Source organism: Camelus ferus, chromosome X (genome assembly GCF_009834535.1).
Source record: "Camelus ferus isolate YT-003-E chromosome X, BCGSAC_Cfer_1.0, whole genome shotgun sequence".
Taxonomy (NCBI): domain Eukaryota; kingdom Metazoa; phylum Chordata; class Mammalia; order Artiodactyla; family Camelidae; genus Camelus; species Camelus ferus.
In genome coordinates this window covers 42,415,952-42,443,267 of record NC_045732.1, presented here as the reverse complement: position 1 = coordinate 42,443,267, position 27,316 = coordinate 42,415,952, and the positions used below count along the sequence as shown (strand labels likewise).

Here is a 27,316-nt window from a genome sequence, read left to right as displayed (position 1 = left end):
GTGGATGCCAGAGGTACAGCACTTCAGTCCCTAATGTCCTGGTGGGGAATGAAAGGAAATATGGAAGGATGAGGTCACCGAAGCAGTACAGGCCAAGAAAAAAAAGTCATGAGAGGGAGGTGGGCAAGGGCATATGCTGTACTTGGGGTCTGGAGCTGGCCCAGGAGGCAGCAGATGTGGGGACAGGCTGTAAAGGGTGTCAGGTCAGGGTCAGGCCAAGTTGTGCTATTCCCAATACCCAGGTTTGAATGAAGGAATGAGGGGTCTGTTTCTAAATGGAAGTTGGAATCTGGCTGGGTGAGGGACAGAAGTATGAGTGGCATCCTCAGGCACCAGGTGGCCAGTCAGATTGGTGCTTTCAACTGTCTAGGGTGCTCAGCCAAAACCAAGGACGGGGTGTGGGCAGCTCTGCAGTCCTGGTGGGGCTCATGGTGAGCCTCCTACTGCCTGCTCGAACCAATCAACAACCCACAGCCAGCTCTTCTCAAAAGTAGGAGGCCTCACAACAGGCAGACCAGGCCTGAAGGACAGGAAAGGGGCTTTTCCTCTACGGATGTTCTCAGCCAAATATTTTCATCAAAACTGCAAAGTATGCACAAACACTGGCATTCACAAACACTGGCATTCCTCAGTCCAGCAGAGCTGCTGAGTCCCCCCTGCAGCAGGGAAGTTGAACTAAGGGGACCACAGGCATTCTTGGCACTGGGAGCCACTATGCTAAAGGCTTGTCCAGGGTCTGAGTGCTTTGACCCAGGTGGGAAGGGATCTTCCCCAAGGACATAAGCCACACTGACCAAGCCCTGGCCGACTGGTTGCCCTAACTCTCCTCTTTACAGAAGGAGAGGGCGAGGTCACCCAAGCAGCATAGGCCAAGAAAAAAAGTCATGAGAGGGAGTGGGCAAGGGCATATGCTGTATGCTTCACAGAGGTGGGGGATAAGGCTAGAGGAGTTAAAGGACTTGCTCAAACACTATTCTCCACTACCTCTCAAAATCAACACGGCAGGGAGTTAGGAGCTAGAGATAGGGAAGGCAGAATTTGAACCCTGCTCAAACGAAGTCACATGGACCTAGGTACCTGCTCTCTATGGCCTCACCGGTGCCCCCTTTCTCCCTAAGCAGGGAGGGCAGGAGGAAGAAATGGCAGTTTCCACATTTCACATTTTCTCTGTCCAGGAAACTGGCAGGAAACTGGGATGAGGCGGAGCCCTTTGGGTTACCAACTGAACCAGAGAGCTCCAGGAAGTCCCTTCCTTCCCTGGGACAAGCAGGGTGTCCATGTCTGGGTTAATAACTCTTTATTAGGACTCAGGTTCCAAACAAGGTAGAAAGCAGCGGCAAGAGGGATTCAGGGAGGGAATGACGAGGGAACACCACGCTTGGCTAGCTGGGCCACTGCCAGAGGCCAAACGGGAGCCCTGGGCTGGAGAGGGGTCTGGAGAAGGGGCCTGGGGTCCGTCTACAGGAGAGGAGAGGGCTCAGCGGATGGTGTATCGTACATAGGGGACTTCGACGTCCTCGCCGCTCTCGTCGTTGCAGCACAGCTCAAGCACCAGCGCCCGCACATGGCGGCCCAGCTTTCGCTTCGACACACGGCTTACGATCTCCGTCATCCTAGGGGCGGAGGAGCAGAGGGTCGGGGAGACAAAAATGTAAGTGAGGAGGGGCGGGCAGCTGGGGGCAGAGGAGGTGCAGGGCAGCCCACAGGAGGAGGAGAGCTACAAGTTGAGGCTCCCCGACACCCAACTCACGGCTGATCCAACCGTTCCTTGAGCTTGGCGGCTGGCATGAAGAAGGAGTAGAGCATAGACACACCCTGGGACAGCATGGTGATCTCCAGCTTATGCTCTATCTGGAGGAGGAGGGAAGGGGGACAGCAGTGTCACGGGGGTGCTCAGGCTAGCGGGTCACCAGCACATTCCGCCCCCAGGTGGGGTGACAGTGAGAAAGGGGCCTCACCTTAAAGTAGTCAAGGAACTGTTTGAGGGTCATCTCCTCACCGTTGGGCTGCAGCCCCTGTACCTCAAAGCGATCCCACAACGTCCACTCTTGGTTATAGTACTGCGGGACAAGGAGCAGGCCAATGGCACAAGCGCCACCAGACGGCCCACCTCCGTCAGTCTCCCCCTCCACTCATGCAGACATGCTAAGGCAGACCACAAGCCGATTCTGCCCAAAGCTTTCTTGTGGCTTTCGTCTCGCCGAGTGAGCACTGAAACCCTTATGATAACCGACAAGGCCTTAAGTCACTGGAATCCTATTCTCTTCTTCCGTCTCCCATCCCCTCATCCTCTCATTCCCTCTGCTCTAATAACTTCTTCCTCAAACATGCCAGGCATACTCCTCCCTCAGTACCCCCGCAGAGACTGGTTCCTCTGCCTGGAACCCTCCCCGCAAAGCCTGCATGGCCCTGTCTCCTCGCCTCCTCCAAGTCTGGACTCACGTTATCTTTTCTGCAAGGCCATTCCTGACCGTCCCACATTTAAAATCCCAAACTACCTGGTACTCTCAAGTCTTTCTTATTCTGCTCTTTTTTTGGGGGGGGGGTCCCAAAATCATTTATTGTGTTCTTCTATTTCATTAATACAATCTTAGCAGCTGTAAGAATACCTAGCATATAGTAGGTGCTCAATAAATATTTGGGTGAATTAATGAATGAAGTAATAAGTAAAAGCACTTAATGATAGTAAGCACCCAATAAATGCTGGGCGCTACTACTGTGCAGTTATTAATAATCATCTAATATTCAAATAGCTTTTATGAGGACTTCCACAGGCAGAATCAGACCAGTACTTAGCACACAGAAGGTACTAAAAAATATGATGAGTGAATAAATGAACAAGGGGGTACAAAAAAGGAACAGGTACAACACTGACAGAAACCCTCTCCTGGTGACAGTCTATGAAGCAAACCAGAGCCAGCCGTACAGAGAAACACCCCACCCACAAACCCACTTGCCCTGACGCAGGCCCTCACCTGGTGACGGGGTGCTGCAAGGGGTTCAGAGAAGCCAAAGAAGGGCAGGGCCAAGTTGAGGAAACCATTCTTGTAGGAGTCAAGCTGTCGGTGTCCTTGCACCACCTTGTACAGCTCTAGACACACAAGGCCAACCACGGCTGCTGTGGTAGTGGCAATGGCCGGGATGATCTTCCCTGCAATCAGCTTGCTCTGTGAGGCAGGAAGCAGGTAGTTAAGGCAGAAGGGGTGCAGAGTCTACACAAGGGATGGAAAATGGGCAACTCCAGCCTGGCAGCGGGTGGGACGTCAGGTCTAGATTCCCCTCACCTTGTGCCGGTCTGCAGGGGGAATGTCATAGTTCTCTGCCCGGAGGTTGGATGCAGCCACAATGAAATCCATATGGAAATTGGTGTCATCATCCTTTTATGAGCAGGCAGTTAAGGGAGGAACATAGGGAGACAGGGAGGAGAGGATCAGAGAGGGAAGAGGACTCCTGGCCTTTGGTGATGCAAGTATCCTCCACTACAATTACCTGCTGGGCCCTCAGATCACAAAGGCATGGCTGGGAGCACCTATTTGTTCAGGGCCAAGTAGCAGGCCCGTGATCCAATCCCCACAAAGGCCTGGGGCTGCCTCCAGATCCCCAGAGACCTATTCTGCCTGAGCCCGTCTGTGCTTAGCCCATCCCCCTGCCTGCCCAGGGCTCCCATCCAGCACCTTCTCAAAGTCGATGGGGTACATCTTGAACCCCGGGAGTTTTTCGGGACTGGGCAGTGTGGCCTTGAGCTCTTCCAGACGGCTGTCATCTGCAGGAAGAGAGGGACACCATCAACCCTTTTGGTCCCAGGCCAGGGTCTGTGGTAGAAACAAGACCCCAGGTGGGGCAAAAGGTGTTCAGGTAGATAAAGGACCTGAAAAGGAAAGACATCCTGGGAGAGAGGAAGGGCCATGGGGAGAGGTGGATGGAGCAGGACAACAGAGTACAAGCCTGAAGAAGACAGAATGGGGGAGGGGGCAGTAAATCGAGAGAGCTATCTCTAGAGACACTAAGGAACTGAAGTGAAGTCATGAGGAGAACGTGGAGATGGAGATCAAGATGGGAGAGCTGTAGGACTCGGGGAGAATGATGTAGAAAGAGATGGGGAGACATGGAGGATACAGGAGAAAAAGAGGAGGGGAAGTTGGGAGAAATAGGCAGATGTGGATATAAAGGAAAGATATAGAGGGGGACAGAAGATATGGAAAGTGGAGAATAGGGGCATATAGAGGGTGAGATGGGTGAGAAGAGATTTTATACACATTATAGATGTATCTTATATACATTACACATACATGTTTCACATATATTTTATACTCATTATATACAATATACAGAGACATACATGTACTTGTATATGAGGAGAAAGATGGAAGAAATATGGCTGAAATGCAGAAGTGGAAGAAATATACAGAGGAACATGAGGCGTACATATTTGGGAAGGAAGATAGGGACATGGGAGAAGATAATATGGAGAGAAAGACAGGGGAGAGAGGTGGGAGGTCAACGCGGAGGGAGCCGACACAGCTACAGATGCATTCTTTATAGAGGGAGAGAGACAGGGAGGGGAGGCCAGGTGGATAAATACACAGACCAGGGATCTGCAAACTATGGTCTTATGAGCCAAATTCAGCCTGCCACCTGTCTTACAAATAAAACTGTATTGGAAAACAGCCACATTCGTTCGTTTCTAAGTTGCGTATGGCTGCTTTTGTGCCTCAACTGCAGAGGTGATTAGCTGCAGACGCTAAATGGTCTGCAAAGCCTGGAAGAGTCACTATTTGGTGCTTTACCCCGATATACAGCATGAGCTGGGGGAAAGAGATGGAGAGAGATGGGGAACTGGGACAGAGACGTGGGGAGGGAGATGAAGAAAGCGATATGGAGGGCAATACTACAGTGAAGACGCACACACAGGAACATGGGGGTGGGAAGATGGGGTCAGGTATCAAGGGAGGGAGACCGCTAGTGGAAATCGTATCCTCCAGATAAACAGATTGAGGAGAAACAGAGAAAAGTTGCTCTTTTCAAGGCGAATACACGTAAAACAAGAGAAACAGCTAGTTCTCCTGAGGGCCAGAGTATGGGTGGGGGAAGAGAGTGAGGGACAGAATTTAACCCAACCTCATTGTAAAGGGAGTCTCAAAGGATGGTGTGGGGAAGCCTCAGAATAGGGGTCACAGAGCAGTGCCGGGGCAGAGGACGGGCTGGGAGGCTGGACTGGGCAGGGAGGGGACAAGTGGGGGTGGTGACTCCTGGCCGACTGGCTCAGCATCCTCACCAACAGAGGCATTGGCACTCTGCAGCTCCTGGTCAGAGACGTGGATCTTGACGCCGGACTTGGGGGTGAACTCGGGGACCTGCACAGACTGTAGGAGTGTAGCCACGGCAGCTCGGTCCTGAGAGCCTAACAGCCCATAGGTCTGGGCAAACAGGTTGGCGGCAGCCATCACGTAGTCCAGGTGCAGGGGCTGGGAGAGGGCAGGGCCCGGAAGGGTGAGCACTTCAGCTCTTGGCTGGGGCGTCTCAGCCTCCTTTCCACCCACCCACCTGCCCCTCTGCCTGAACCCAGGAGACTTGCAAGGAGACTTACGTTGTTGACATCAAAGGTGAGTGGGTGAGGACAGCGCTTGGGCCCAGACCAGAACGGAGCTCCTGAGCTTGTGAGCTAAAGAAGTAGAGAGATTTTTGAGGAGCAGGACCTGAGATGGAACACCTCTGCAACACTCCTAACTTCTCACCTTGGCCCTGGGTGTGCCCTGACTCACTATCCCCAGCTGGGTGAGCACAGGGGGCTGGCGTCAATCATGAACGATCCAGACTGTAGGGTCCTGTAGATGGAAATTCTGCTGCCAGGCTGAACCAGGGGCCTCCCTGAGAAAACTCCTGGGCACTTACTTTGTGCAACAAACAGCCATTTAACAAACTCTTACGAGTGACCTGGCACTGTACTAGCTTAACATTAGTAAATACCAGCCAATCCTCCCGAGAGCCCCCACGAGGCAGATTATTATTATCTCTGCTTCACTGATGAGCAAACTGAAGTACAGAGAGAAGCCAGGTGACTTGTCCAAGTGTTAATGGAGCTGCGATTTGAACCCCCGCTGATTCTTGAGCTCTTAACTCCAAAATTTCTCCCCATGACCCCCAGGGTCCTGGGAGGCGGGTATGAGTCAGCCCACACCACAGGGAAGGGCAACAGAAATGAAGTCTCTTGCTCGAAGGAGAGGGGCCGGCAAAAGACGGGTCAGGTTCAATCATTCTACTGAGATCCCCAGGCCGTAGGCCGCCTGCCGCAGCTGCACTGGTGACCGGGAGGCGCCCCGGGGAGAGCTCACAGCAGGCTTCTGTTTCGGGAAAAGGCATTCCTCCAAACGGAGCCGGCAGGTGGGCGTTACCTGGTCGGGAGGGAAGTTGTGCAGCAGCTGCCGGATGTTGTTAGAGTACTGGGTGTGCCAGTGGTGGCAGGCCCAGGTCACACAGTCGGCCCAGGTCTGTGGCCGCTGCAGCACCAGGCTGCGCTGCACGGCCTCCAGCACCTCCAGGGGTTGGGTGCCCGCCAGCCGCAGGGTCCGCTCCACAAACTTGGGGTCTCTATCGGGAATCGGAGGGGTCAAAGGGGCAAGATTACACAGCAGCCCCAGGGCGGGCTCCAGGGCAACCCCACTCTCTCCACGGAAAGCTAGTCCGGACCCCCAGCACAACGAGGCCTGAGCATCTGCTGCCTCACTGGAGAAGCGCGCCTGGGGCTGGGGGCGGCAGCGGGGAGAGCAGGCAGGACTCCGCGGCTGGCGGGCGGCGGGCGGCAGGCGGCCTGACGGGGCCTTTGCTGACTTACGTGAGGTACTGGTTGACGTTTTCCGCCGGCTGCTTGAAGAGGCCTTCAAACTCGTCCCGAGCCCACTGTGGACAGAGCAAATGGGTTACGGATGGCCATGGCTGACAAAACGGGCTTCCAGAAGCATCAGAAAGACCACCAGCGAATAAATCAAACAGAAAGAACGCAGCTGCTCTGGGAGAAGGGAAGCCCCCCCCCCCCCCGCGACCACTGCTCCCAACCTTCCCCACTCCCAGCACCTCAATTTAAAAACCAACTGAACTTGATCTGGACAGTGGCTACACTAGTCAATGTGTGAAAACATTAAGGTCTGTGTACCTTACTCAAAGTATGTCATGCCTCAGTAAAGAAAAAAAAAATTCAGCTATGTATATAATTCAAAAGGAAAAAAAACCAAAAAAACAAAAAAATTCAGACCCAAAACAAAAATAATTCCTATACAGGTCCTGAGGACTTAGAGCAAACAAGGCAGAAAATTCTGAGAACTCTCTAGGACAGTAAATGCAGTCACTGGCAAGGGGGTTTGGAGGATATACATGTTAGAGATCCAGGTTCAAACCCAGTTGTTACATAGCATCTAATTTTGTAACCTCAGGAACACCTAGTAACACTTCTGTGCCCTCCTTTCCAAAACATACTGTAAACAGTAACGCCGACCTCACGGGTTGCAAGTATACACATATGTTGCTTATTTAAGGCAGCACCAGATACATAGTAAATGCTGAGTGCTTTATACAGCTCTGTGAAGTAGACACTACTGTCAGCTCCCTTTCACAGAGGAGGAATCAGGGGCATGGAGAGGGTGAGTCCAAGGTCACACGTGGGGAGACTGGGGGGGGGGGGGGGGTGCGCGAACACACACACGCCTAGTCTGCAACTGCAGAGGTGGAAGGGGAAGTTGGCGGGGGGGAGTGGTTTTCTCCCTCCCGACTTTGTTCCCACCCCCACACTGCTACTAAACATTCTGAATGGCTTGCTCCCAGACTGTACTAAGAATCATCTGATAGCACAATGGTTTACCCTTAGGTTCTGGCCTGTGGTCCGGGTGCTGCACACCTACATATGTTCTCTTTATAAAACCTCAGCCAGATGACATGTGCACTGCTCTGTACTCTGTATGTATACACACCACCCAAACAAAATCATCCTGGAAAACCAGCTCTTAAATCCACCTTAAGCCAACAGTGGGGGAAACCTGAATGTGGACTGAGTATTAAAGACAAATAAATACCTAGGAGAGACAGTAAGGAAGTATCACTAACTCCCGTTCAGCATGAAGGTGGCGTTTCGGTTAGACAGCGGCAGTTCTCAACTGGGAGCGATTTTGCCCCCAGGGGACATCTGGCAACGTCTGAAGACATTTTTAGTTGCCACAGCTGGAAGAAGGTGCTATTGGCATCCAGTGGGTAGAAGCCAGGGATGCTGCTGAACATCCCACAGTGCCCAGGACGCCCCCATGACAAAGAATTTCAGGCCTCAACTGTCTACAGTGCTGAGGCTGAGAACATGTTTTGTGGGAACACATCCTCCCTTTGAGGAAACATAGGGAGTGAAGTGTTGTGATGTCCACGACACACTTCAGCAAAAGAATAAATAAATACATGAATCTAAGAACAAAATGCGGCAAAACATTAACAAGTGTTAAATCTAGGCATATCTGAGTGTTCCCCATACTATTCTTTGTATTTAACTAAATGTTGAAAAAATTTCAAAGTAAAACTAAAGCAAAAAAAGAATGAATCATTCTAGAAACTGAGGCTGCACAGTGGGGAGTGAAAGGGGAAAGTTTAGAGGAAAATGAAAAAGCACAGGGGCTGGTGGCCGAGAGGCCACACGGCTGCTCCCTGCGCTCTGCCCCCGACGCTGATCACCTGCAGGGTGTGCTCGATGGCGTTGGGGAAGTTCTTCAGCGTGCAGATGGGGATGGACTTTTCCGGGGGGTCCTGGCTGGAGCTGTATGATTCTGTCAGGAAGGGGATCACCACCTGCACGTTGCCCTTGGTGCCCAGTGTGCCCGACTCCAGCAGTGGCTTACGGTAGTACACACAGCGGCGGTCCATGTACATGCCTGGGGGGCGGGGAGTCACGACACCACCTGAGTGCCTTCCTGAGGACAGGAAGACGGGCACCTCCGATGTACATACACACACACACACACCTTGGCCCTTGACCTCCTCCCCCGCCTCCAAACTCACGGGCATCCACGTTATCCAGGGCATTGGCCACACCATCCAGGTTTTGGAAGAAATCGTCGTCATAGATGCGCTCGGTGTCCGGGCCCACGCGGTTCTGGTGGCTTGTCACCCGGATGTGCGGATTCATCTGGTGCACAGCTGCAGCGGCCGTGTCAGACTTTAGCTTCTAGTGGGGGTCAGGGTGGGAATGGGGGAACAGAGCTCAGTCATTCATGCGTGCACCCAGCGAATCTCTACAGAGCTGTCCTCCCGAAGGCTGACTCATTTAATGCTGGGAAGAACCAGGCCCCGAGTTCAGGAGGCTCCCTGGTGTGGGAGGAGACAGTCCGTGACAGGACCATACGGATAGGACCATGAGTCTCTAATGAGCTACCCTGGTTGGCAACATCTCACACATGTTATTGTGACTCGCTACTGGGGGAATTAAGCATGTCTTGTGCGACTCCACCAGGAAAGGAGTCTTGGAAACGTGTGCCTGGTCTCCCCCAGACTTCTCCCAGTGAGCTAGTTCCCTTTGCTTATTTTGTCTCGCATCCTTTTGGTGGAAGAAATCACAGCGGTGATTAGAACTATATGCTGAGTCCTCCTCGTGAGTCACTGAACTTGGGACCCCCAACACATTGTCCCAACCAGCACTAGTAGTCAAGGAAAAAGAAAAAAAGAAAGAAGATAAAAAATGGTAGAATCAATGGAAATTAAATGTTTCATTGAACGAGTGACAGAGAGAAACCAGAAAAGAGATGAAGGAGAAAAAAAAGGCAGTCAAGCCCCTTTTCCAGAAAGAATGAGAACGAAAGACAGGAGGAAACAAGATGACAAGCCCACTCACCGTGACGTCCCAGGGCCTGAACAGAAACTGCCTGTTCAGATTTGACTTCTCAATGGTGTCCATGTCTGTGATGACAATTTCTCCACCTTCCCCACAGCCCAGCCCAATCATGGCAAAGTTCTTGAGCAGTTCACAGCCAATGGCCCCTGCACCCACCTAGAAGACAGCCGAGAAGAGACACAGAGGCTGGTCAGGGTGCTGCAGGTCAGCGTGAAGCCACCCGTCACTCCTCACTTCCCCTGAAGACAGCAAGAGAAGGGAAGACTGTTTAGTGTCACATCAAGTGCCAGGGCTCTAAGAAATAACCCAGGGTCACCTGAAGGAAGAGACACAAGGCACAAGATGAGGCAAACCGAAGGACACACCAAGTTTTCCCTCAAGATTAAAAAAAATGGCTAAAGTTATGCGACAGAGATACAAGAATCAAAAGAGCCTCCCTCAGGAGGCAGGAGGAGACTGGTAAGAAGTGGCCAGAGGCCAGGGAGATGAAGGAAATGGGTGTCCAAGGGGATCGCTCACCAGGAAGTACTTCTGCTTGCCCAGCTTCTCTTGCAGGTCTGAGCCAAATACAGCCACCTGCCCATCATAACGGTTCTGGCGCTGAAGAATGCAAAGGGAGGAGGGTCAGAGAGGGGCCTCACCAGAAACGTCCCCAATGACACCTTCCCCAGGGCCCCCGTTCACATACTGGGAGGCACTTGTCCTCTGTGAGGGCCTCTTGGTCCTCAGGGAGACACTCCAGTGCGTCAAAGTACAGCCACTGCATGATGGGCATAAACTTCCCAGAGCAAGCCTGGGGATGGGGCAGGAGAGAGGAAGTGGCAGTGACCAACTGGGGACTGTCACAGATGGACAAGTGATGGAGTCAGGGAGGTGCCTGGCCCACCCCAACGCTGCCCTTCTCCCCCTGTGCTGACCTTCATGACCTCCTGGGCAGCAAGGCCCCCAATGAAGGCGTTTATGGGCGCCAGATCCCCAGCAGCCACATATGCCAGCTTCCGGATAAGGTTCTCATCCAGGTTGTCCTGCTGCACTGCTGGCAGGGCTCGAGCATTCACAGCCCGTGCTAAGGTCACCAGCTCCGTCGCATCCTCCTGGTGGGGCAGAAGGAATCAAGAGCGCGCCTGTCAGGCCACTCCACCAGAAGTGGGGGGAGCCCGTAGAGAGGCATGGAGGGCCTTCAGTGCCAAGGTCACCTGAACTGGCTGGTTCACCCACCCACCCACCTCATTGCGGGGCCGAGGGGGTCGGCCGTGCTGAGCACAGAACTGGTGCAGAGCCTGGAAGCCAATGTGCAGCTGGGCAGGACGGGAATACTTGGCAAAGTCCGTCATCACAAAGTCAGGCTCTGCCAGGGAGGCCAGCAAGGATTTCTGTGGGGGTGCAGGGCATTAGAACCAGAAGAGAGGAACGGAGAACCGGAAATGCCCAGGAGCGCTCCCACAGCCCACTATCCCCCACACTCACAAAGCTGATCTTTTTCGGTACTTTGACTTGACTGACGATGCCGCCACGGATGTAGTCGGAGAAGTTGGAGGTGTCACAAATGCTAAACGTGTAAGGACCTACAGTAGACAGGGAAGCTGTCAGACTACCCAACCCCCTTAAAACTGCCCAGACCCACAGGATGAGGAAAAACCCTTCCCAGAGCCAGCTCAGACATCAGGAGCCGTCTCCTCTCCAGCCCAGGTTCCACGTGAACGTTAGAAACTATCTTCCCCCGTCCCAGAGCCAGCTTAGAGCCCGAGACCTTGTGCACCCGACCCCAAGTCTATACCAGAAGACATTCTGTTCCCTGTCTGGATTAGTTCAGACACGAGTGGACCCTCTCATCTGCTCTGTTCAGACACCAGAGACCTTTCCCCCCTCAGTGCAGATACCAGTGACCTAGTCTAGGAACAGCTCAAACCCGAGACAGCACCTCTGCCCCGAGGTCCCCAGCTCTGGGTGGGCCCCAGGGGACTCTGTCTCTGGTTCATCTCAGACACCCAGAATGTGTCTCCGCTCACGTGGAGCCCAGGGACACACCTCCATCTCCCCTGATTCCCCATGGCCCTAGCTCACCCAGGACTTTGATCTCCATGGGCTGACTTCCATTGAGTTCAATCATGCCCTGTACTTCCGAAAAGGAGACAAAGTCGCCACTCTCAAAGCCATGTCGGGCCTCATCCAGGCAAGTAACCACGCCGGGGTTGTCCTGGTTAAAGGAGGAGTGCCTCAGAAGCAGGCCCAGGGTACCAGGAGCAGACAGGAAAGCCTGCTGCTGCTCATCTGCCCGCCAGGACCCCTGAGGCTGGCCTCCTCACCTTGGTGACCATGGAAACCATAGCACTGAGCGGCTGCTCCCCATTGGAGTCTGTGAGGATCATTTCCTCTCCAAAGTCACAGAAGAGCTGCCTGTAGAGGGAGGCAACAGGGCTGATGCCTGAGTCCCATGTGCACAGGGACCTCATGTGTCCCTCCAGATGCAGCGAGTAGCTGCTGAGCAAATTCAGCCCATCACTGCAGGGCATCAGATGGCGCTCATGCTACATGGGGAGACGTCAACACACGGCATCCAAAATCCGGGGAGCCGAGGGGGGCTGAGGGCAGGGAGAGCTTGGGGGGGTTGACCGGGTCTTGATGGGTCGGGGGAAGAGGGTAGGAGGTACTCACCCAAACAGGCCCCGCGTGTCTGCCACCACCAGCTTGATGCCACGGCTGTGACAGAACTCACCCACCCGCAGCTGGTCCTCCAGGGGGGTGTTAGTGAGGACCACCACCTGTGGAGAGGAGGCGGCTCAGGCGAGGGAGGGCCAAGCAGTAGTAGGGCCGAGGGGAGAGGAAAAGACAATGGAGGGAGGCTGGTACAAGGGCTCAGGGAGACCTTAAGGATTTGCTGGTTCAGCTTACACAGACACAAAGTATCTACTTTGTATCAGATTCAACTAGGGCGAAACTCACTGAAGGGAAATGTGAATCCCTAGACCACAGCAGGCAAGGAAAAGAGGCAGCTGGGAGGACAGAGTTTGGAGAACAGCTGACTCCTTCATTTGCCAACAACACCCACTGCTGCCTGCCTAAAACCCTGCCATGCCCTGCGAGACACAAGTAAAGCTTCCTCCCCAGCCAAAGTCTGAGCTCACTCCTACCACACCCACTTGCTCCCAATTCTCAAGACAACACCTGCTCAGCCAAGATCCTCCGGGCTTTGCTCTCCGCCTGAATGCCCACCCATTCCCATCAAGGTGAGCTCCCACTGTGACATCAGGGTTCGGCAGCAGCGTCCAGGCTCGCTGGGACACCCCAGGGCAGAATCTCAGCACTCACAGCTCCTCTTTCTAGCCCAGAGTTTTTAGCTAACAACCAACCAGATGGCCCTTATCACATGCCAGCTACTATTCTAAGTGCTTAGCCCTCACAAACTCTCTATGAAGACGGCATTCCTACCACTCCCATGTCTACAAACAGACCAAAGGAAGGCACAGGAGACTCAGCAACCTGCCCGAGGTCCCACTAGGACAACCAGAAACCCGCACCAAGGCCATCTGGCTCCAGGGTGGGCACGGAACCACTATGCTGTAAGGCCTGTAGGCTCACATCTTCCCCCTTGAAAAGGCAGGTCCGGGCTCTAAATCCTGCCCGCATCCCCTGTCTGCATCCTCAGCATGACATCTGGCACATGCGCCAGCCCGTTAAGTATTGATGCAGCAAGCAAACCAGAGACAGGCTCTGAGAGAACCGGGCGGAGGCGGAGCGGTGGGCCCAGGTACCTGGAAGCCGCTGAGGAAGTCCTCCACGAGGGGCCCAGTGTAGGCGCTGACAGGCACGTAGCTGTTGAGCTCAGCGAGGCGGGGCTGGGAGACCTCAGCCCGGTTTTTCCCAATGTCCTCCTCCCGCAGGTAGAACTGCCAAGGGGAGTGAGGGAAGGAGGGCACTGACTGCAGAGCCCGGGGGGTGGCGGGAGGCTCGGGCCTCGGCAGGGGAGGAGGAGGATGGGACGAGGTACCTGGGAGGAGAGGTCAGCCCACTGGGCGGTGCCCTGGTCATGCAGGGTGACGGCCTTGACCCCACCAAGGATGATGTTCTTGGCGATCTCCACGCCCAGGCCCCGCAGGCCTGACACCAGCACGCTGGACGTCTGGAGCCGCTTCATTGCCTCATGGCCCAACACATACCTGCCAGGTTAGGGGGCGTCACAGGTCAGGGCCAGGCCCTCCTGACCTTTCCTCTCAGCGCTCCACCCACCTCGCAGTCCCACCTTGTCCCCACTTACAGCTGCCGGGAGTAAAGGCCCTCATCTATGTCTGCATCACTGCCGTTCTTTGCCATTCCCTAGGGATGGAGGGGAGGAACAGGTTCAGGGAGACCACAGGAGTAGGGCAGGAACGGACAGACAGCAACACAAAAAGCTTCCCCTCCCACCACCTCTCCTGCCTGTCTCCAGGAGGAAGACACTCACGTTGGTTGGCACAGAGGGCACGTTGGACAACACAGAGTGGGCAGGGGAACAGTTAGAACCCGGCTTTGGATCAGGCCCGGACACGCGACGTTTCTTGGACAGCGGCGAGCTGGACATCTGGAGGGAAAAAAAAAGGTCAGAGGTGAGCCTGGGGCACATGCGTGTTTCTGTTGGTTAGCAGCGACTGTGGGAAAACCAGAGACATAAGGGCTAATAGCCCCATTTTACAGAACAGGAGACAGGGACAGAGAGGTAAGGTGACTTGCCCAGGGTCACACAGCTGTCACAGCTAAGATCCGAACCCATGGTCTGGCTTGCAATCCATGCTGCTGACCACTAGGCCATTCGCCTTTCTCCCCAGCCAGCATAATGAGGGAGAGACTGCAATCCTGGGGGGGGGAGGGCGGGGAGGAGTGACAAGAAGAATGTACTTGTTGGGGAGTCAGAGGAAGGATGTAACTTCAGGTCAGACCCTGCCACTCAACTGTTCTCATTTAACCCTTCTGGGCTCAGTTCCCTTGCCTGTAAAAAAGCAGTGATAATACCACTTACCTACCCCATGGAGCTGCTGAGGTGATGAGATTTAACCCAGACCAGAGAGCCTCGCACAGAGCAGGTAGGCAAGAGCAAGCAGCCATTCTCCTCTCCCTTAACCCCGGCAACAGGCGTGCAGGAGGGAAATGCAGCTCAGACATCCACCAGGGTAGCATGATGGCAGGAGATACCTTGCCGAGAACTCAGTCCCCAGAGGGGCTTAGGGAGGAGAGTTTTACAAAGTCCAATTCCCTCCTGCCACCCCAAGCTCTGGGAGGGGAAAACACTCAGGGCTCATAAAAGAGGTCACTGGGAGACAGAAAACACACACTTCCCACGCCTTGTCTGCATGTGGAGCCCTGTAAACAGGCCAACAGTAACGATGGCTGCATGTGTATCAGGAGTCCTCCCTGTGCCAAATGTCAAACTAGGCACTTTATGAGCTGTGCCTCACTTTGTCCTCAGGGCACCCCCATGAGGTTTGGACTACTATCAGTAACATCCCCCAACTCACACTGGAGGAAAAAAATCCGCTAGAGATGTTTTGGTGACTTGATGAAGGGACCCACAACCAGAGTAGCCGAGCCGGAACCACACCAGAATCTGCTGACCCTGAGACCCAGGCTGCCTCCCGACGATACGGCATTTCATCCCCTCAATGGTCCCACCCCTGTAAGGCAGGGTTGATTGTCTTTGCCAGACAAACAGGAAAACCCGAGCTTACGAGGACTAGGTCCCAGAGACAGAACAATGCAGTCCTGCTGTGGAAGTGATGTCTTGAGGGCGGGGAGAGACGGCAGGATCCCCGATCATTCCCCCTCACCCACAATGCTCCTCTAAGCCTCTGTTCTCCTACACAGAGCCTTTTCTGACACCCAGTCACACCAAGTACCCTCCCTGTACCTAAGATTCCATCTTGGCACCTGTCACATTGTAGCACTAAACAAGATGACGAGGGCTCCCCACCATCTACTAAGAGCTTACTGCCTATCAGTCACAGGGTAAAGGGCTTTGTCTAATCCTAACAATGCCCACAAACCAGATAACCTTATACCCACATCACAAAAAAAGAAAACAAAGGCTCAGAGAACTCCAGTCACTTGCCCAGAGTCATGCAGCTGGTGCTGGATTGTTTGCCAAATGCCTCCTGAGGGAAGAGAGTCAGGACCCAGGGCCCAGCTCCCAAGGCTAAGAAGTGAGGGAAGGGGACCCAGGAGGCTGCCTAGGGCCAAGTCACCCAGCTGAACTGCTGGGAATGCTAAAACCCAGCCTAGGTAGGGAGAGACTTGGTGAGTTAACAGGAAGACCCAGGCAAATCCCATTTTTCCATTTACTGGCTTCCTGACGTGGGGTAGGGATCGCATTTCCTCTGAGCCCCACTTTTTCCCCCAAAGCAGGAACAAATGGAACTATCCTCAAGGAGCTGCTAGGGAGATTAAAAAAGTCAAGGTCTGTGGTCAGAACTCAGCGATCTGAGGACATAAGCTCCTCCCTGGGCATCTGCAAAAGCCTCCATTACTGGAGTTATCTCCTTGCCTTGTCACCGGTTTGGTTGTTTGGGACACACCATCTCCCCATTCCCTAAATCAGAGATGATCCAGGCCTAAGAGATCTTTGCTATCAGGACCTTTTAACTCTGGGTAGCTAGTGCTGCCAGCAAGGATTCTAAGCAAGTTTTGGTTGATGATCTGAGAGTGGATTTCAACTGCAGAGGTTTGGAACAGGCCAGTCTCAAGGCAAGCAGAAGGGGTCTGGGGAAGAAACCCCAGGAAGGAGCTAAAGATCCCCTATTCCCAGCATAAAATTGATACCCTTTCCCCCTGAACATATGCTCAGGCCCCAGTTAGGATGCAAATACCATCAACTGTTCAGCAAAGCTGAACTGAGGCTTAGAGAGTTTCAGAAATTGCCTGGTGATTTTGAAGCCTGGGCATTCTCTACCATCAAAAGCAGAGAAGAAGGTTTGAGGTTAGAGTCCTGGGCAGATTTGAGAGGGGGAAGGCACAGGGTCAGGTTATCAGTATGGAGAAAAGCTAGGTAGGGATGCTGGGGCCTGTCAAGCCTCCTGGAAGGGATTAACTGAGAAATCCCTGAGAATACAAAAGAGAGGAGTCAGGAGTTGTCTGAGCACATGGAGGCTCAGAGGGAGACAGGAAAGGGGATGTTAGAAGCACTGGGGGGCAGGAGGGGCGGCGCCAGGCAAGGTTGTTAAGACCCAAATTTGGGTCCTTGGAAAAACAGCTTTTAGAAAAGGTGCAGAAAATTGCACTAGAGGCTGGAGGCTGCAGAGGAAATGGGTGGGGGATTCCGGGGCCAAAGGAGGCTGCAGGAAGATGCTGGGGTCTGGGGGCCGCCGGGGTGTTCTCCATAGGATGCTGGGGCCCTGGGGGGGGGGTGTCTCTGCTGGTGGCAGAGGGAAATCTTTGACCAAAAATAATAGGGACCTGCAAGAGAAGAATTGTCTCTGACACTGATGTCAGAGTCCCAGGAGGCTATGAGGGTGGATACTAAAGCTCAGGGTGGGGTTGGGGAGGGATTTCCAATGGAGCACAAAGGCCTTGTGTTGATCTGATTGGTACTTGCTAGGTCCTGCAGTCACTCAAGAGTGGAAAGAGGAGGCTGAGCCCAGACAGTTCTGGCCCTAGAAAGTTCAGTAAGCAAATACTGGCTAGGTCCCCAAGTGGGGTTGGGTTTCTCTGACTAATTACGTGGGATCCCATGAAGGCTCTGAGAGTAGATGCTGAGAAGGGGGTTTTCTACTCTGATGGAGGACAACTGGGCCTGCTGTGGGAAGGGACAAATGACAGTGATGTTGGGGTCCTACAAAGCTGAAAACAGAAGCTGAAAGCCTGACTGGAGATGCTGGGATCTTGAAAGGTTCTGAGGATAGATTTTAGGCTCAATGTGAGGTTTAAGGGATCTGTGAGAGAAGGTGGAACCCTGGTTGGCTTTTGAAGGCAGAGATTGATTAAAGGGGGGGGGGGGATATGAGAGGCAAGTCTCTGATGGAGGGGGCCAGGAGCCAACAGGGTCTGCAATGGCAGAGGCTGGCAGGGATACATCTGATGGAGGATTATATGTTCAAACAGTTCGTCCCTCGTGTCTGGTCCCCTGGGAGGCTCTGTCCGAAATACTAGGGGTTAGGGGGTCTGATGGGGGGATGCTGAGCCCTGCAAGGGGTTGTCTCTGAAGAGAATACAGAAAAGGAGGCATTCCCTTAAAGTAGACGAAGTCCCTGAGAGCAGATTCTAGGAATTAAAGGAGTCTCTAAAGGTGAATGCGGAGGGGTGTCTCTGAATTAAAACGCTGGCCTGGAGGGGTTTAGGATGGAAGATGCTAGGGCCGGGGTGGGGTTAGGAGACCCCTGAGATGTGAAGGAGGGGTCTCCGACATGGAGGCCAGGCCCAAATGGCCTTTCACAGGGTCTAGATCTCTTGGAAGCTCTGAGAGTAGATCGATTGTGTGTCGCAGGGGAGGGTGATTCTGAAGGAAGATGCTAGAGAAGACTCTCTATCAGATGAATGAAGTCAAATGGACCCTCCCTAAGGTCTGATCCCTCCTGGAAGCCGCGAGGGCAAATACTGAGACTAGGTTGTCTGAAGAGAGATCCTGGGGAAGATCTTTAACCACATGCACTGGTAAGAGGCTTTGACCAGGAATGCCGACCCGGTAAGTCTCTACTGCTGACTGAAGGGAGTTCCGACCCGCGATGCAAGGTTTGAGATCGGGCCAGGTCCCTGACTAGGAATGCTAGCCTGAAGCTCTAAAAGCAGATCCTGGGGGTCTGACCCCAAGGTCAGATTTCGGAGCTCGAAGTGATTGGGCTGGTCCCGGATGGGAACTGGCCCCGCCCCAAGAACTGCCCCCTGCTTCTTCCCTCCGAACCCTAGCGTACCAGTCATCACTGCCCGCCCCGACATCAGCCTGGCCCAGCGCCGGCCCAGATCCGGCACTACTTCCCGAAACCTCTGCCCCGGCCAAGGCGCCGAGAAAGGACGTTTGTTACCAATGCCGGTTCCCCGGGTCGCGCCGCCGCCAACTCCTCTAGGAGCCGAAGCCAAGCCCGGCCGCCGCCACCCTCCTCCTTCTCCTCCTCCTCCTCCCCGCCGCCTGGGCCGCCTAGAATCACCGCCGCTGTCTTCTCCTTTCCCGGCTGTAGTGATCCTGCTCGTCCCTGCCACCTCCTTCACCTCCGCCGCCGACACAAGATGGCGACCGCGGAGCCTGGGGCCGGAACAAAACCTTGGGCACCACCCCCAGAAACCCGGATGCAGGCAGGCCGCGCCCATTCATGAATCATGTATATGAGAGTCCCACACTGTCTGTGACTCATTCGAAGAGGAATAGCTCCATCTGGTGGCTGGCTACTGTGGCCGTAACTAGGAAAACAGGTAAAACCACATAGAGGCCATGCCCATGGGAATATGAATAAAGAATACTTTGTTACAGCCAGGCTACCATGGGAACCAAGAAAGGACTGCAAGGCCACATTTCCTAATCGTGAATTATGCATGAGGCCGGGTGGCTGGTCGACTAACACACTGCATCCAGAAAGCCAATGTTGAAACATGGAAGCCACGCCCCATGCTCATGAATAATGAATAATTTTGCTGCAGCCAGGAAGTCAAGCGGACCGAGGCTACATCTTCTCATGAATAATGCATGAGGCCCGGTGGGCAAGAACAAAAGAGACAGGTCCGCCTATGGCTGCATCTAATACCCTGTAAGCAGGGAAATAGGGCTAACACAGGTAAAACACACTACCCCCCCCGCTCATGAATAATGAATGGTGATGCTGCAGTGGCTAAACCTGGAGACTCAGCGAGGTCATGAAAGGTCCCATTCAGTTACTCGTGAATTATGCATGAGTCTGGATGGACAGAAATACTCAAGACAGCACTGCCCAGCAAGTAGGGGCTATTGGTACTCCAGACAAGGCAACATGGTCATGCCTTCCTGTTCATGCATAATGAAAGATGCTGCAGAGCCACAGGGGAAACCCAGGGGAAGTGTAAATGCCTCCTCCCCACCCTTGACTAAGTGCACATGAACCAGGGCTGCCTTGGTTCCGCCAAATCCAGATTTACTACATGTCTTTGGCAGGTGCCTCAGTTTCTACAACTGCAAAATGGAGATAGTAATAGAACCCATCTACCTTATAAAGGCAAAATATGTTACTATGAAAACCAGAGAAGATGAACTTTGGAATGAGCTCAGAGCAGTGTTGGCACAGGGAACTGTTAAGGTTTTTGAGCATTATATATTAATATAAAGGTAATATGTAAATATATTTTATATTAATATAAAACATTATATTAATATAAAACGTTATATTTATATTAATATAAAATGTTATATTTATATTAATATAAAACCCAGCTACTAGAGGAACCTCCATTTGGGGCATTATTTTTAAAAAATAATGCCTTGAAACACCATTCCAGAATTACACTGGAAAACAGAATGCTAAGGTAAGGTCACCCATATCCATTAAATAGGTAGGATAGACTACCAGGTCATCAGAGATACAACTGTACCTCAAAGCCCCAGGCACACAATAAGCACCCAATACATTTCTGTTGAATAATAATAATAATAAATCACATCACTGATCACCCACTATGCAGGGTTTCCTCTCCATGCATTGTGCCACTGGTCTCAGGAACGCAGAGCAGGAAATCAGTTCCCTCTCGTCCTTCAGGTCTCAGCTCAAAGGTGACCTTCTTAGAAGGTTTTTAACCCCTCACAAAAATCATTTCCACCCACTGATGACTAGCTGTGTGACTTGGGGCCAGACACTTCACTTCTCAGTGCCACTGTTTCCCAACCCCTAAAATGAAAACAATGGTAACTTACCTTGTGATGGAGTTTAAATGAAGAAATATGTTGAAATGGCTCAGAACAGTGCCTGGCACATAGTGCTATAGGACTAACAGTGGTAGTACCATTAAGTAGGGTGTGTGAGGGCAGAACAATGTAGTATTTGATTAAAACTACAGACCCTGAACTAGACTGACTGGGTCTGAATCCTAGGTCAGCCAGTCACTGACTGTGAGTAACCTTAGGCAAATTACCTAGCCTCCTGGTGTCCCAGTTTCCTCATCTATAAAATGGGATGATAATAACCTACCTCCTGGGATTGTTGTGGGGATTAAATGGGCTAATAAAGTGCTAAATGAGTGTAAACTAATCTGATCATCATTATGCTCATACCCATTTTTTTTCAGGCTCACAGAAAGATTTGCCAAAGATCACACAGCTGGCAAGGATCGATGCGATTTGAAGTTAGACCCTTTGTCGATAATCTGGGATTACTGAGCCATAAAGAATGAACAATGAGCGAGGCCTCATCCCTTCACTACATACAAGACTTAAATCCTGAAACCTATCAGGGAAAGCTAACAGCAGATCCTGCAGGTGAAGCTGTAAAAGCTACGCCCCTCATGAATTATGCACAATACTCCTAGAAAAGCCATGGAAACATCGGGGCGGACTACTCACCTTGATGCTTAATCAGTGAGATCTAATTTGCCCGGCAGACTGACGCCCCTTCAGCACGCTGATCCGCCCCCTCGTGAATAATTCACAACCTGATACTTTCAACGGACCAGGTGCAAAAGAGGCAAAAATGGGCTTCCTCAACAGCCCACCTCCTCATGAATAACGAATAAAGCCACGGACAACGAAGGCCCGGTGGCACCCAGTCCCTTCGGGGAAAAGCCCAGCAAAGTAGGCTCCGGTGTCCCTTCCCCAGCCTGGGCCGGGGGCTCCTCTTCCTAAAACTGTGGGGGCCCCACCGTGTCCAGTCCCTCCGCCTCTAGTACCCAAGTGTGGTGAGACATCATAATAGAGCCAGAGGTCACAAAGGCCATAGGTACCTCCCCATGCCACGTCGGTCTCTAATGCTCCTACTGTCACCAGGACCTTTCCTGAAACAAGCCCTCCCAAAATTCCGCCTTGAGTTCAGAAACCTCAAACTTTGCCTCTACCCTTGGAAAGTACACCAAACCCTGCCCCATGGACAGAGTACTCATACACGGACCCTAGGAGTCTCCCCAAACATCCCCCTGAACCCTGCCTCCAAGAGGTATAAACCCTGCCTCGGAGGGGTATCTAAACCCTGCCTCCGAGGGACGCTCTTCAAACAGACCCCCAAATCCCACTCCGGAGTCCCTAAACGCCACTTACTAAGGGTTCCCTCAAAAACTGCCATCTCTAAATGCCACCCGGGGCCCGGAGCCTCCAAATATGCCCACTCGGGGATCCCCGAAATTGAACTCCCTCCCTCAAATGCTGTCCAGAGGTTTGGGGGTACCGCGCTCCAGCTCACCCCCTGCGCCGGGCGGAAGCCTCGCCTTCCTGCTGGAGATGAGCCGAAGCCACGGGGCAACGGAAGAGCAAACCACCTTCGTCGTGCAAGAAGAGCCAGAGTTTGCGCGGAGCTCGGAAGCGCGGGGCCTTGGAGGGCCCCCGGTTTGGGACGCACCATAGGTGCTTAGCTAGAGGGGCGCCCGCCCCTTCTCCCGCGCCGCCGGCGCCTGTGTCAGACCCAGACACCCCTACGCGTTGTGGTACTTCCCTAACGCGCGAGGCATGCTGGGGGTGGTAGTCCGGGTCAGCCAGTGCCTGGTGCACGTGGTGGGCATCAGCGCCCAGGGTAAGGGGAAATGAAAACCTGGGCTGTGGAATTCTAGGAGCCGTGCTGGGAGCTGAGTGGGCGGCGAGGGCAGTAGGAAAAGGGAGCGGAACATGAGGGTACCTCCAGATGGAAAGGCACACCCATCCTACAGATGGGAAAGCTGAGGTTCAGGTGGCCAAAGGAGTTCATTCATTTGACATTTATGGAGTTCAAGCTGTGGGCCAGGTGCTAGGGATTCTTCCTTGTCCTCGCGGAGCTGACACGCTAGCCAGAGAGACAGACCATAAATGTAACAAATAAGTTAAAATTATGTTAGATACATGTGAATATAATATAAATTATGTATAATAAAATGTACATATAAATACTACATGATAGCTAGTGTCAGTATGTTAATAATTTCCGTCTGTATATCATGTTTTAAATACAGTGTATGTAGTCTACTCATACGTGAATATACAATTAAATATATATTGTATATATGTGATAACTGCTAAATGCTATGGAGAAAAATAGAACAAGGTAAGGGGAAATCTGTGGGTTCAGGTTGCATTTTTAGATGATGTGGTCAAGGAAGGCTTCACTTAGAAGGTGACGTCCAAGCAAAGATGTTTAACATGAAATGCCTTTAATCACCTTATCCCAAATTCTGTATCTCATCTCCCGCCCTCAAAACCTCCAAATTGGTTCACTAGGAAAATATTTATTGAGTGCCTACTGAGTGTCGGGCACTGGGAATGTGGCAAAGAAGGTAGCAAGGAGAATACTGCTTTTGCAATAGTCAAGAACACACTTCCATCAGATCTTTGCTTTTTTATTTATCGTTTGCCTGATAGCTTGCCTGATACCCCATGTAAAGTATGTCAGGGAATGCCTCTCTGAGGAGGTGGTATGTGAAGGGCAAGGAGGCAAGCCACGTGTAACAAAAAAATTATCGGACAGAGGGCACATCAGGTGCAAAGCCTTTAGGTTGGAAGTTCTTGGCATGTTTGGGAAGAGCACAGATGTCTGTGTAGTTGGACAGGAGTGGAGAAGGGAGCACTGGGAAATGAGATATGAGCCCAGGTCTAGCAGGGCATTGTAAGCCAGGTTGAGATGTTTGTTTTTTCATTCTAAGATCCGGGAGGGGCCATAAGAGGATTTTAAGTAGGGGGATCACATTACATAAGTTATATTTTAGAATAAGCAATCTGGCTGCTTTGTGCCGAAAGAACAAACTGTAGGGAGGAAAGTGGAAGCAGAAAAACCAGTGGAAAGGCCACTGTAGGTGTCCAGGAAGTGATGAGAGAGCATCAAAGGTAGTAAAAGAGGAAGTGGTGAGGGGGGGATTCCCTTTTGGATTGATTTTGAATATAAAGACACCAGGATTGGCCGAGAAATCGGATATGGGACATGAAAAATAGAGAGGAGTCCTGGCTGACCCACAGGTTTTTAGCCTGAGCTGCTGGCAGGATATAATTGTTATTAACTGATATGAGAAATATTCCATCAGGAGCAGGTGTGGGGCAGAATCAGGAGTTTGTTTGATGTGTTACATTTTCGATGCCTGTTAGACATCCAAAGTCTGGTATGTGTCAGTTGAGTGAAGAGTTTGGGGACCAAGTCTGAGATTCAGGGGATGGAGGGAGGGCTGGGCTGAAGTTAGGGATTTGGGGACCATCAGAGGTGACAATTGAAGCCATAGGTGTGGCCAATTTCTCCTCTGAAGAACTGATTCCCTTCAAATGGATCAATAGGAGTAATTGAGGCTGGATTTGGACTTTCCCAAGCGAGAGGGAAGGGCATTTCAGCTGGAGGAAACAGCTAGAGCAAAAGCCTGAGGCAAGTAAGAAAGCAGGGAGAGAGAAAGGAGGTGGGAGGAGAGTTTTATCATTTCACTTTGCTCCCAGCCACGTGTGAGAATGCCTGCTGGTTCACAGCCTCACTGAGCGGATTGTCAAACCTTCGGATGTCTGCCAATCTGGTGTAATTATAATCATCATTTCTCTTATTAGGAGTGAGCTTAGGCATCTTTTCATAGATTTAAAGGTATTTGCAGCTCTTGTTTTCTCGGAATTTGCTGTTTGCATCCTTTATCCATTTTCGATTGGGTTGTTGTACTTCTTGCGGATTGTTAGGAACTCTTTATATATTAGCCTTTAAAAAAATGGAGTCTTGAGGATGAGAGTGATTTGAACAATTGTGGTGTGTGTATTTATTCATGCTTCCAAGGTCTGGTATGTGCCAAACCCTGTTTGAGGCATTGGGATGAGCAAGGCAGACAAAAGTCCCTTCCTTCATGAAGCTTTCATTCTAGTGAAGGAGATAAAAGATAAAAAGTAAGAAAATGTAGTGTATGTTAGAAACTGAGAAATGTTATGGAGAAAAATAATGCAAGGAAAAGAGCATAGGAAGTATGGCAGGGCAGCGTTTGGAACTTTAAATTGGGTAGTCAGGAAGTGACATTTGAACATTCAAATGGCATGTCACCTTCAGTCTGGAACCCTTCTTCAGTCTTTCCTTGACCTTCATGACCTTTTACACTTTTGCAGATTACAAGCCAGGAATTTTGTAGACTGTCCCTCCGTTTGGCTTTGACATTTCCTCATGGTGAGATTCAGGTTCTGCATATTGTCTAGGAATATCACAGAAGGGGTGCTGTCTCCTCATTTCATTCTATCCTATGGCTCAGAATTTTAATACTGATGATGTCCACTTTGTTCCCTGAATCAAGGTGGTATCTGCCAGGTTTCTCTACTGTAAAGATACTGCTTTCCCCTTTGGAATCAACTAACATGTATTTTGTGGAGAGATACTTTTAATCTCTGTAAATACCCCCAGAGATTAAAAGTATCTCTCCACAACCCAGAGATTTCGTAACATTAACAGAACATCATCATTGTTCTGTGGTTATTAGTTGACATTCTTCTGTAAAGGAGCTATTTCTCTTCTCCTCCATGTAGTTATTCTTTTATCCATTAATTTAAGTATGGATTTGTGGATTCTTGAACCTTATCAAATGCTTTTTCTGTGGTTAAGATTATGTTTGTTTACTTTTGGTCTGTTAATGTAGAGCACTAGATATATAGCTTCTCTGATGTTGACCTAATTTTGCATTCCTGGAATAAACCTCTATTGGATCAAAACATATTTGCAAAATATACTGTTGGATTCATTTAGCTACGATTTTATTTAAGATTTTTACATCTACAGGTGTAAGTGGCTTGAAATTTTCTCATCTCTTTCATGGATCAAGATTACACTAGTCTCAGAAAATAGACATCTTTTGTTCTTTTTCTAAAATCTAGAACAACTTTTATAAGATAGCAATTAGCTGTTCCTTGGGCATTTGGTAGATCACAGCTATAAAAACCATCTGGGTTTCTTTTTTGGTGGGGAGAGGGAAGCTTTTGATTACCACCATCTTCTTGATTAATTTTTGCTCTATTCAAGTACTGTTTCTTCATGGAACAGTCTTGACATTTTATCTTCTTCTAGGAATGCACTCATTTCATCTATATTTTCAGAAACACTTTCATTATTTTTAAAATCTCTGTTGCATCTGAGGTAGATTATTTTTCATTTTGTATTTGGTTTGTTTGCATCTTTTATCTTCTTTAACTGACCAGCCTTGCCAGAGAGGTCTGCCTGTCCTCTTCATTTTTGTTAATGATTCTGCTTTTGGTTTTATTAATCTGTTGTTTTCCCTATTTAATCTATTTCTGCTCTTCTATTATTTCCTTTCTTTTCATTGAGGTTTGCTCTGGTGGTCTTTTCCCAACTTCTTGTATAATTCATACGATAAAATGTTCAGATTTTAATTATGCTGCTTGTTGAATGTTTACCTAATTAATACACCCATGTGACCAGCACCCCAGTCAAGATACAGAAGCTTTTTCTTAGTCCAGAAAGCTACCCTGCAACCCTTTCCAGTAACAACATCCCCACCACCATTCTGCTCTATTACTACAAATATGTTGTTTGATTGAGAACTTCAGATAAATGGAATCATGCAGTATGTACTCCTTTTGGGTCTGACCTTTTTCGCTCAGTATGTTTGTGAGATTCATTTGTGTTGATGTTTGTATCAGTATTTTGTTTCTTTTTATTGCCAAGTTGTATTCTGTTGTATGACTATACCATACTTTATCCATTCTCCTCTTGGACATTTGAGTTGTCCCTAGTTTTTGGCTATTCTGAATACAGCTGCTATGAATGTATATAAAAGTCCTTTGGTTGACATGTTTATTCGGGGTAAATATCCAAGAATGGAATTGTTTGGTCATAGGGGAAGTGTATGTTCACCTTCGTATGAAACGAAGTGGCTGTACCATTGACTGCTGCCAGCCATGTATGAGGGTTCTTTGTTGTGGGATTCCTGGGAGCTGTGCTCTGGGGAGTGGGAAGAGGAAAGGGATCATGGGGGTGTCTCCAGACTAAAAGCCACTCATCCAGAGACTGAGGTTCTTTCAAGTGGCCTCTTTCTATTCCTATTTCCTCTCCCTCTCTCCTCTACCCCCACCTCTCCCACTGGGATATACCCCCCACCAGATGAACACCATCCCACCTCTAAGGGTCCCTACAGCTGGTGCAGGGTGACGTCACAACGCAGATTAGTAAACGGAGGGGCTTTGCGCCAATGGCTCTTCTCACACCACCTCCCTTCCACCTTCTTGTCTCACAAGCAAGCATTTTTTTGGGGGGGAGGGGTGGTTCCTGGCACCATTTCACAGCCCAGCCTCACAGCCCAGCCGGAGGCCCCAGGCCCGGAGAGGGAAGCCCCAGCTTCGTATTCCCACTGCACTCAGACCTGTGCTGAGAGCGCATACATGTACTTGTGAATCACAGGGTGTGGACTGGTCAGCAG

The 27,316-nt window shown here is 51.0% G+C and overlaps 1 protein-coding gene across 3 annotated transcripts; it reads right to left on the bottom strand.

The window, feature by feature from the left end:
- Positions 1-1,280: 1,280 nt before the first annotated feature.
- UBA1 (ubiquitin like modifier activating enzyme 1) lies at positions 1,281-22,312 on the bottom strand. Of its 3 annotated transcripts, none has more exons than XM_032474489.1 (26): positions 22,162-22,312; positions 14,298-14,414; positions 14,112-14,170; positions 13,845-14,013; positions 13,609-13,743; positions 12,512-12,618; positions 12,163-12,253; positions 11,921-12,053; positions 11,324-11,421; positions 11,083-11,229; positions 10,774-10,950; positions 10,545-10,649; positions 10,376-10,456; positions 9,857-10,012; positions 9,028-9,193; positions 8,704-8,939; positions 6,833-6,897; positions 6,393-6,588; positions 5,588-5,662; positions 5,276-5,465; positions 3,675-3,763; positions 3,285-3,377; positions 2,976-3,167; positions 1,959-2,060; positions 1,751-1,851; positions 1,281-1,613 (listed from the first exon to the last, which is right to left on the bottom strand). In XM_032474489.1, exons 2-26 carry the CDS (start codon positions 14,412-14,414, stop codon positions 1,478-1,480), a joined length of 3,216 nt encoding a protein of 1,071 aa, XP_032330380.1. In that variant the 5' UTR covers positions 22,162-22,312; the 3' UTR covers positions 1,281-1,477. The 3 variants fall into 3 exon arrangements, with proteins under 3 accessions (XP_032330380.1, XP_032330381.1, XP_032330382.1); XM_032474490.1 differs by having other exon boundaries at positions 8,704-8,900; positions 22,162-22,311; XM_032474491.1 differs by lacking the exon at positions 22,162-22,312 and adding an exon at positions 18,838-19,039 and having other exon boundaries at positions 8,704-8,900.
- Positions 22,313-27,316: the final 5,004 nt, after the last annotated feature.

Excerpts from the sequence above, each read along its gene's own strand:
- UBA1 (XM_032474489.1), bottom strand. The coding sequence starts at position 14,414 with ATGTCCAGCTCGCCGCTGTCCAAGAAACGTCGCGTGTCCGGGCCTGAT. Across the intron at positions 13,744-13,844 it reads GGGCTGACCTCTCCTCCCAG|TTCTACCTGCGGGAGGAGGA; the intron begins GTACCTCGTCCC and ends TCCCCTTGGCAG. Across the intron at positions 3,764-5,275 it reads GAGTGCCAATGCCTCTGTTG|ATGACAGCCGTCTGGAAGAG; the intron begins GTGAGGATGCTG and ends CTCTTCCTGCAG.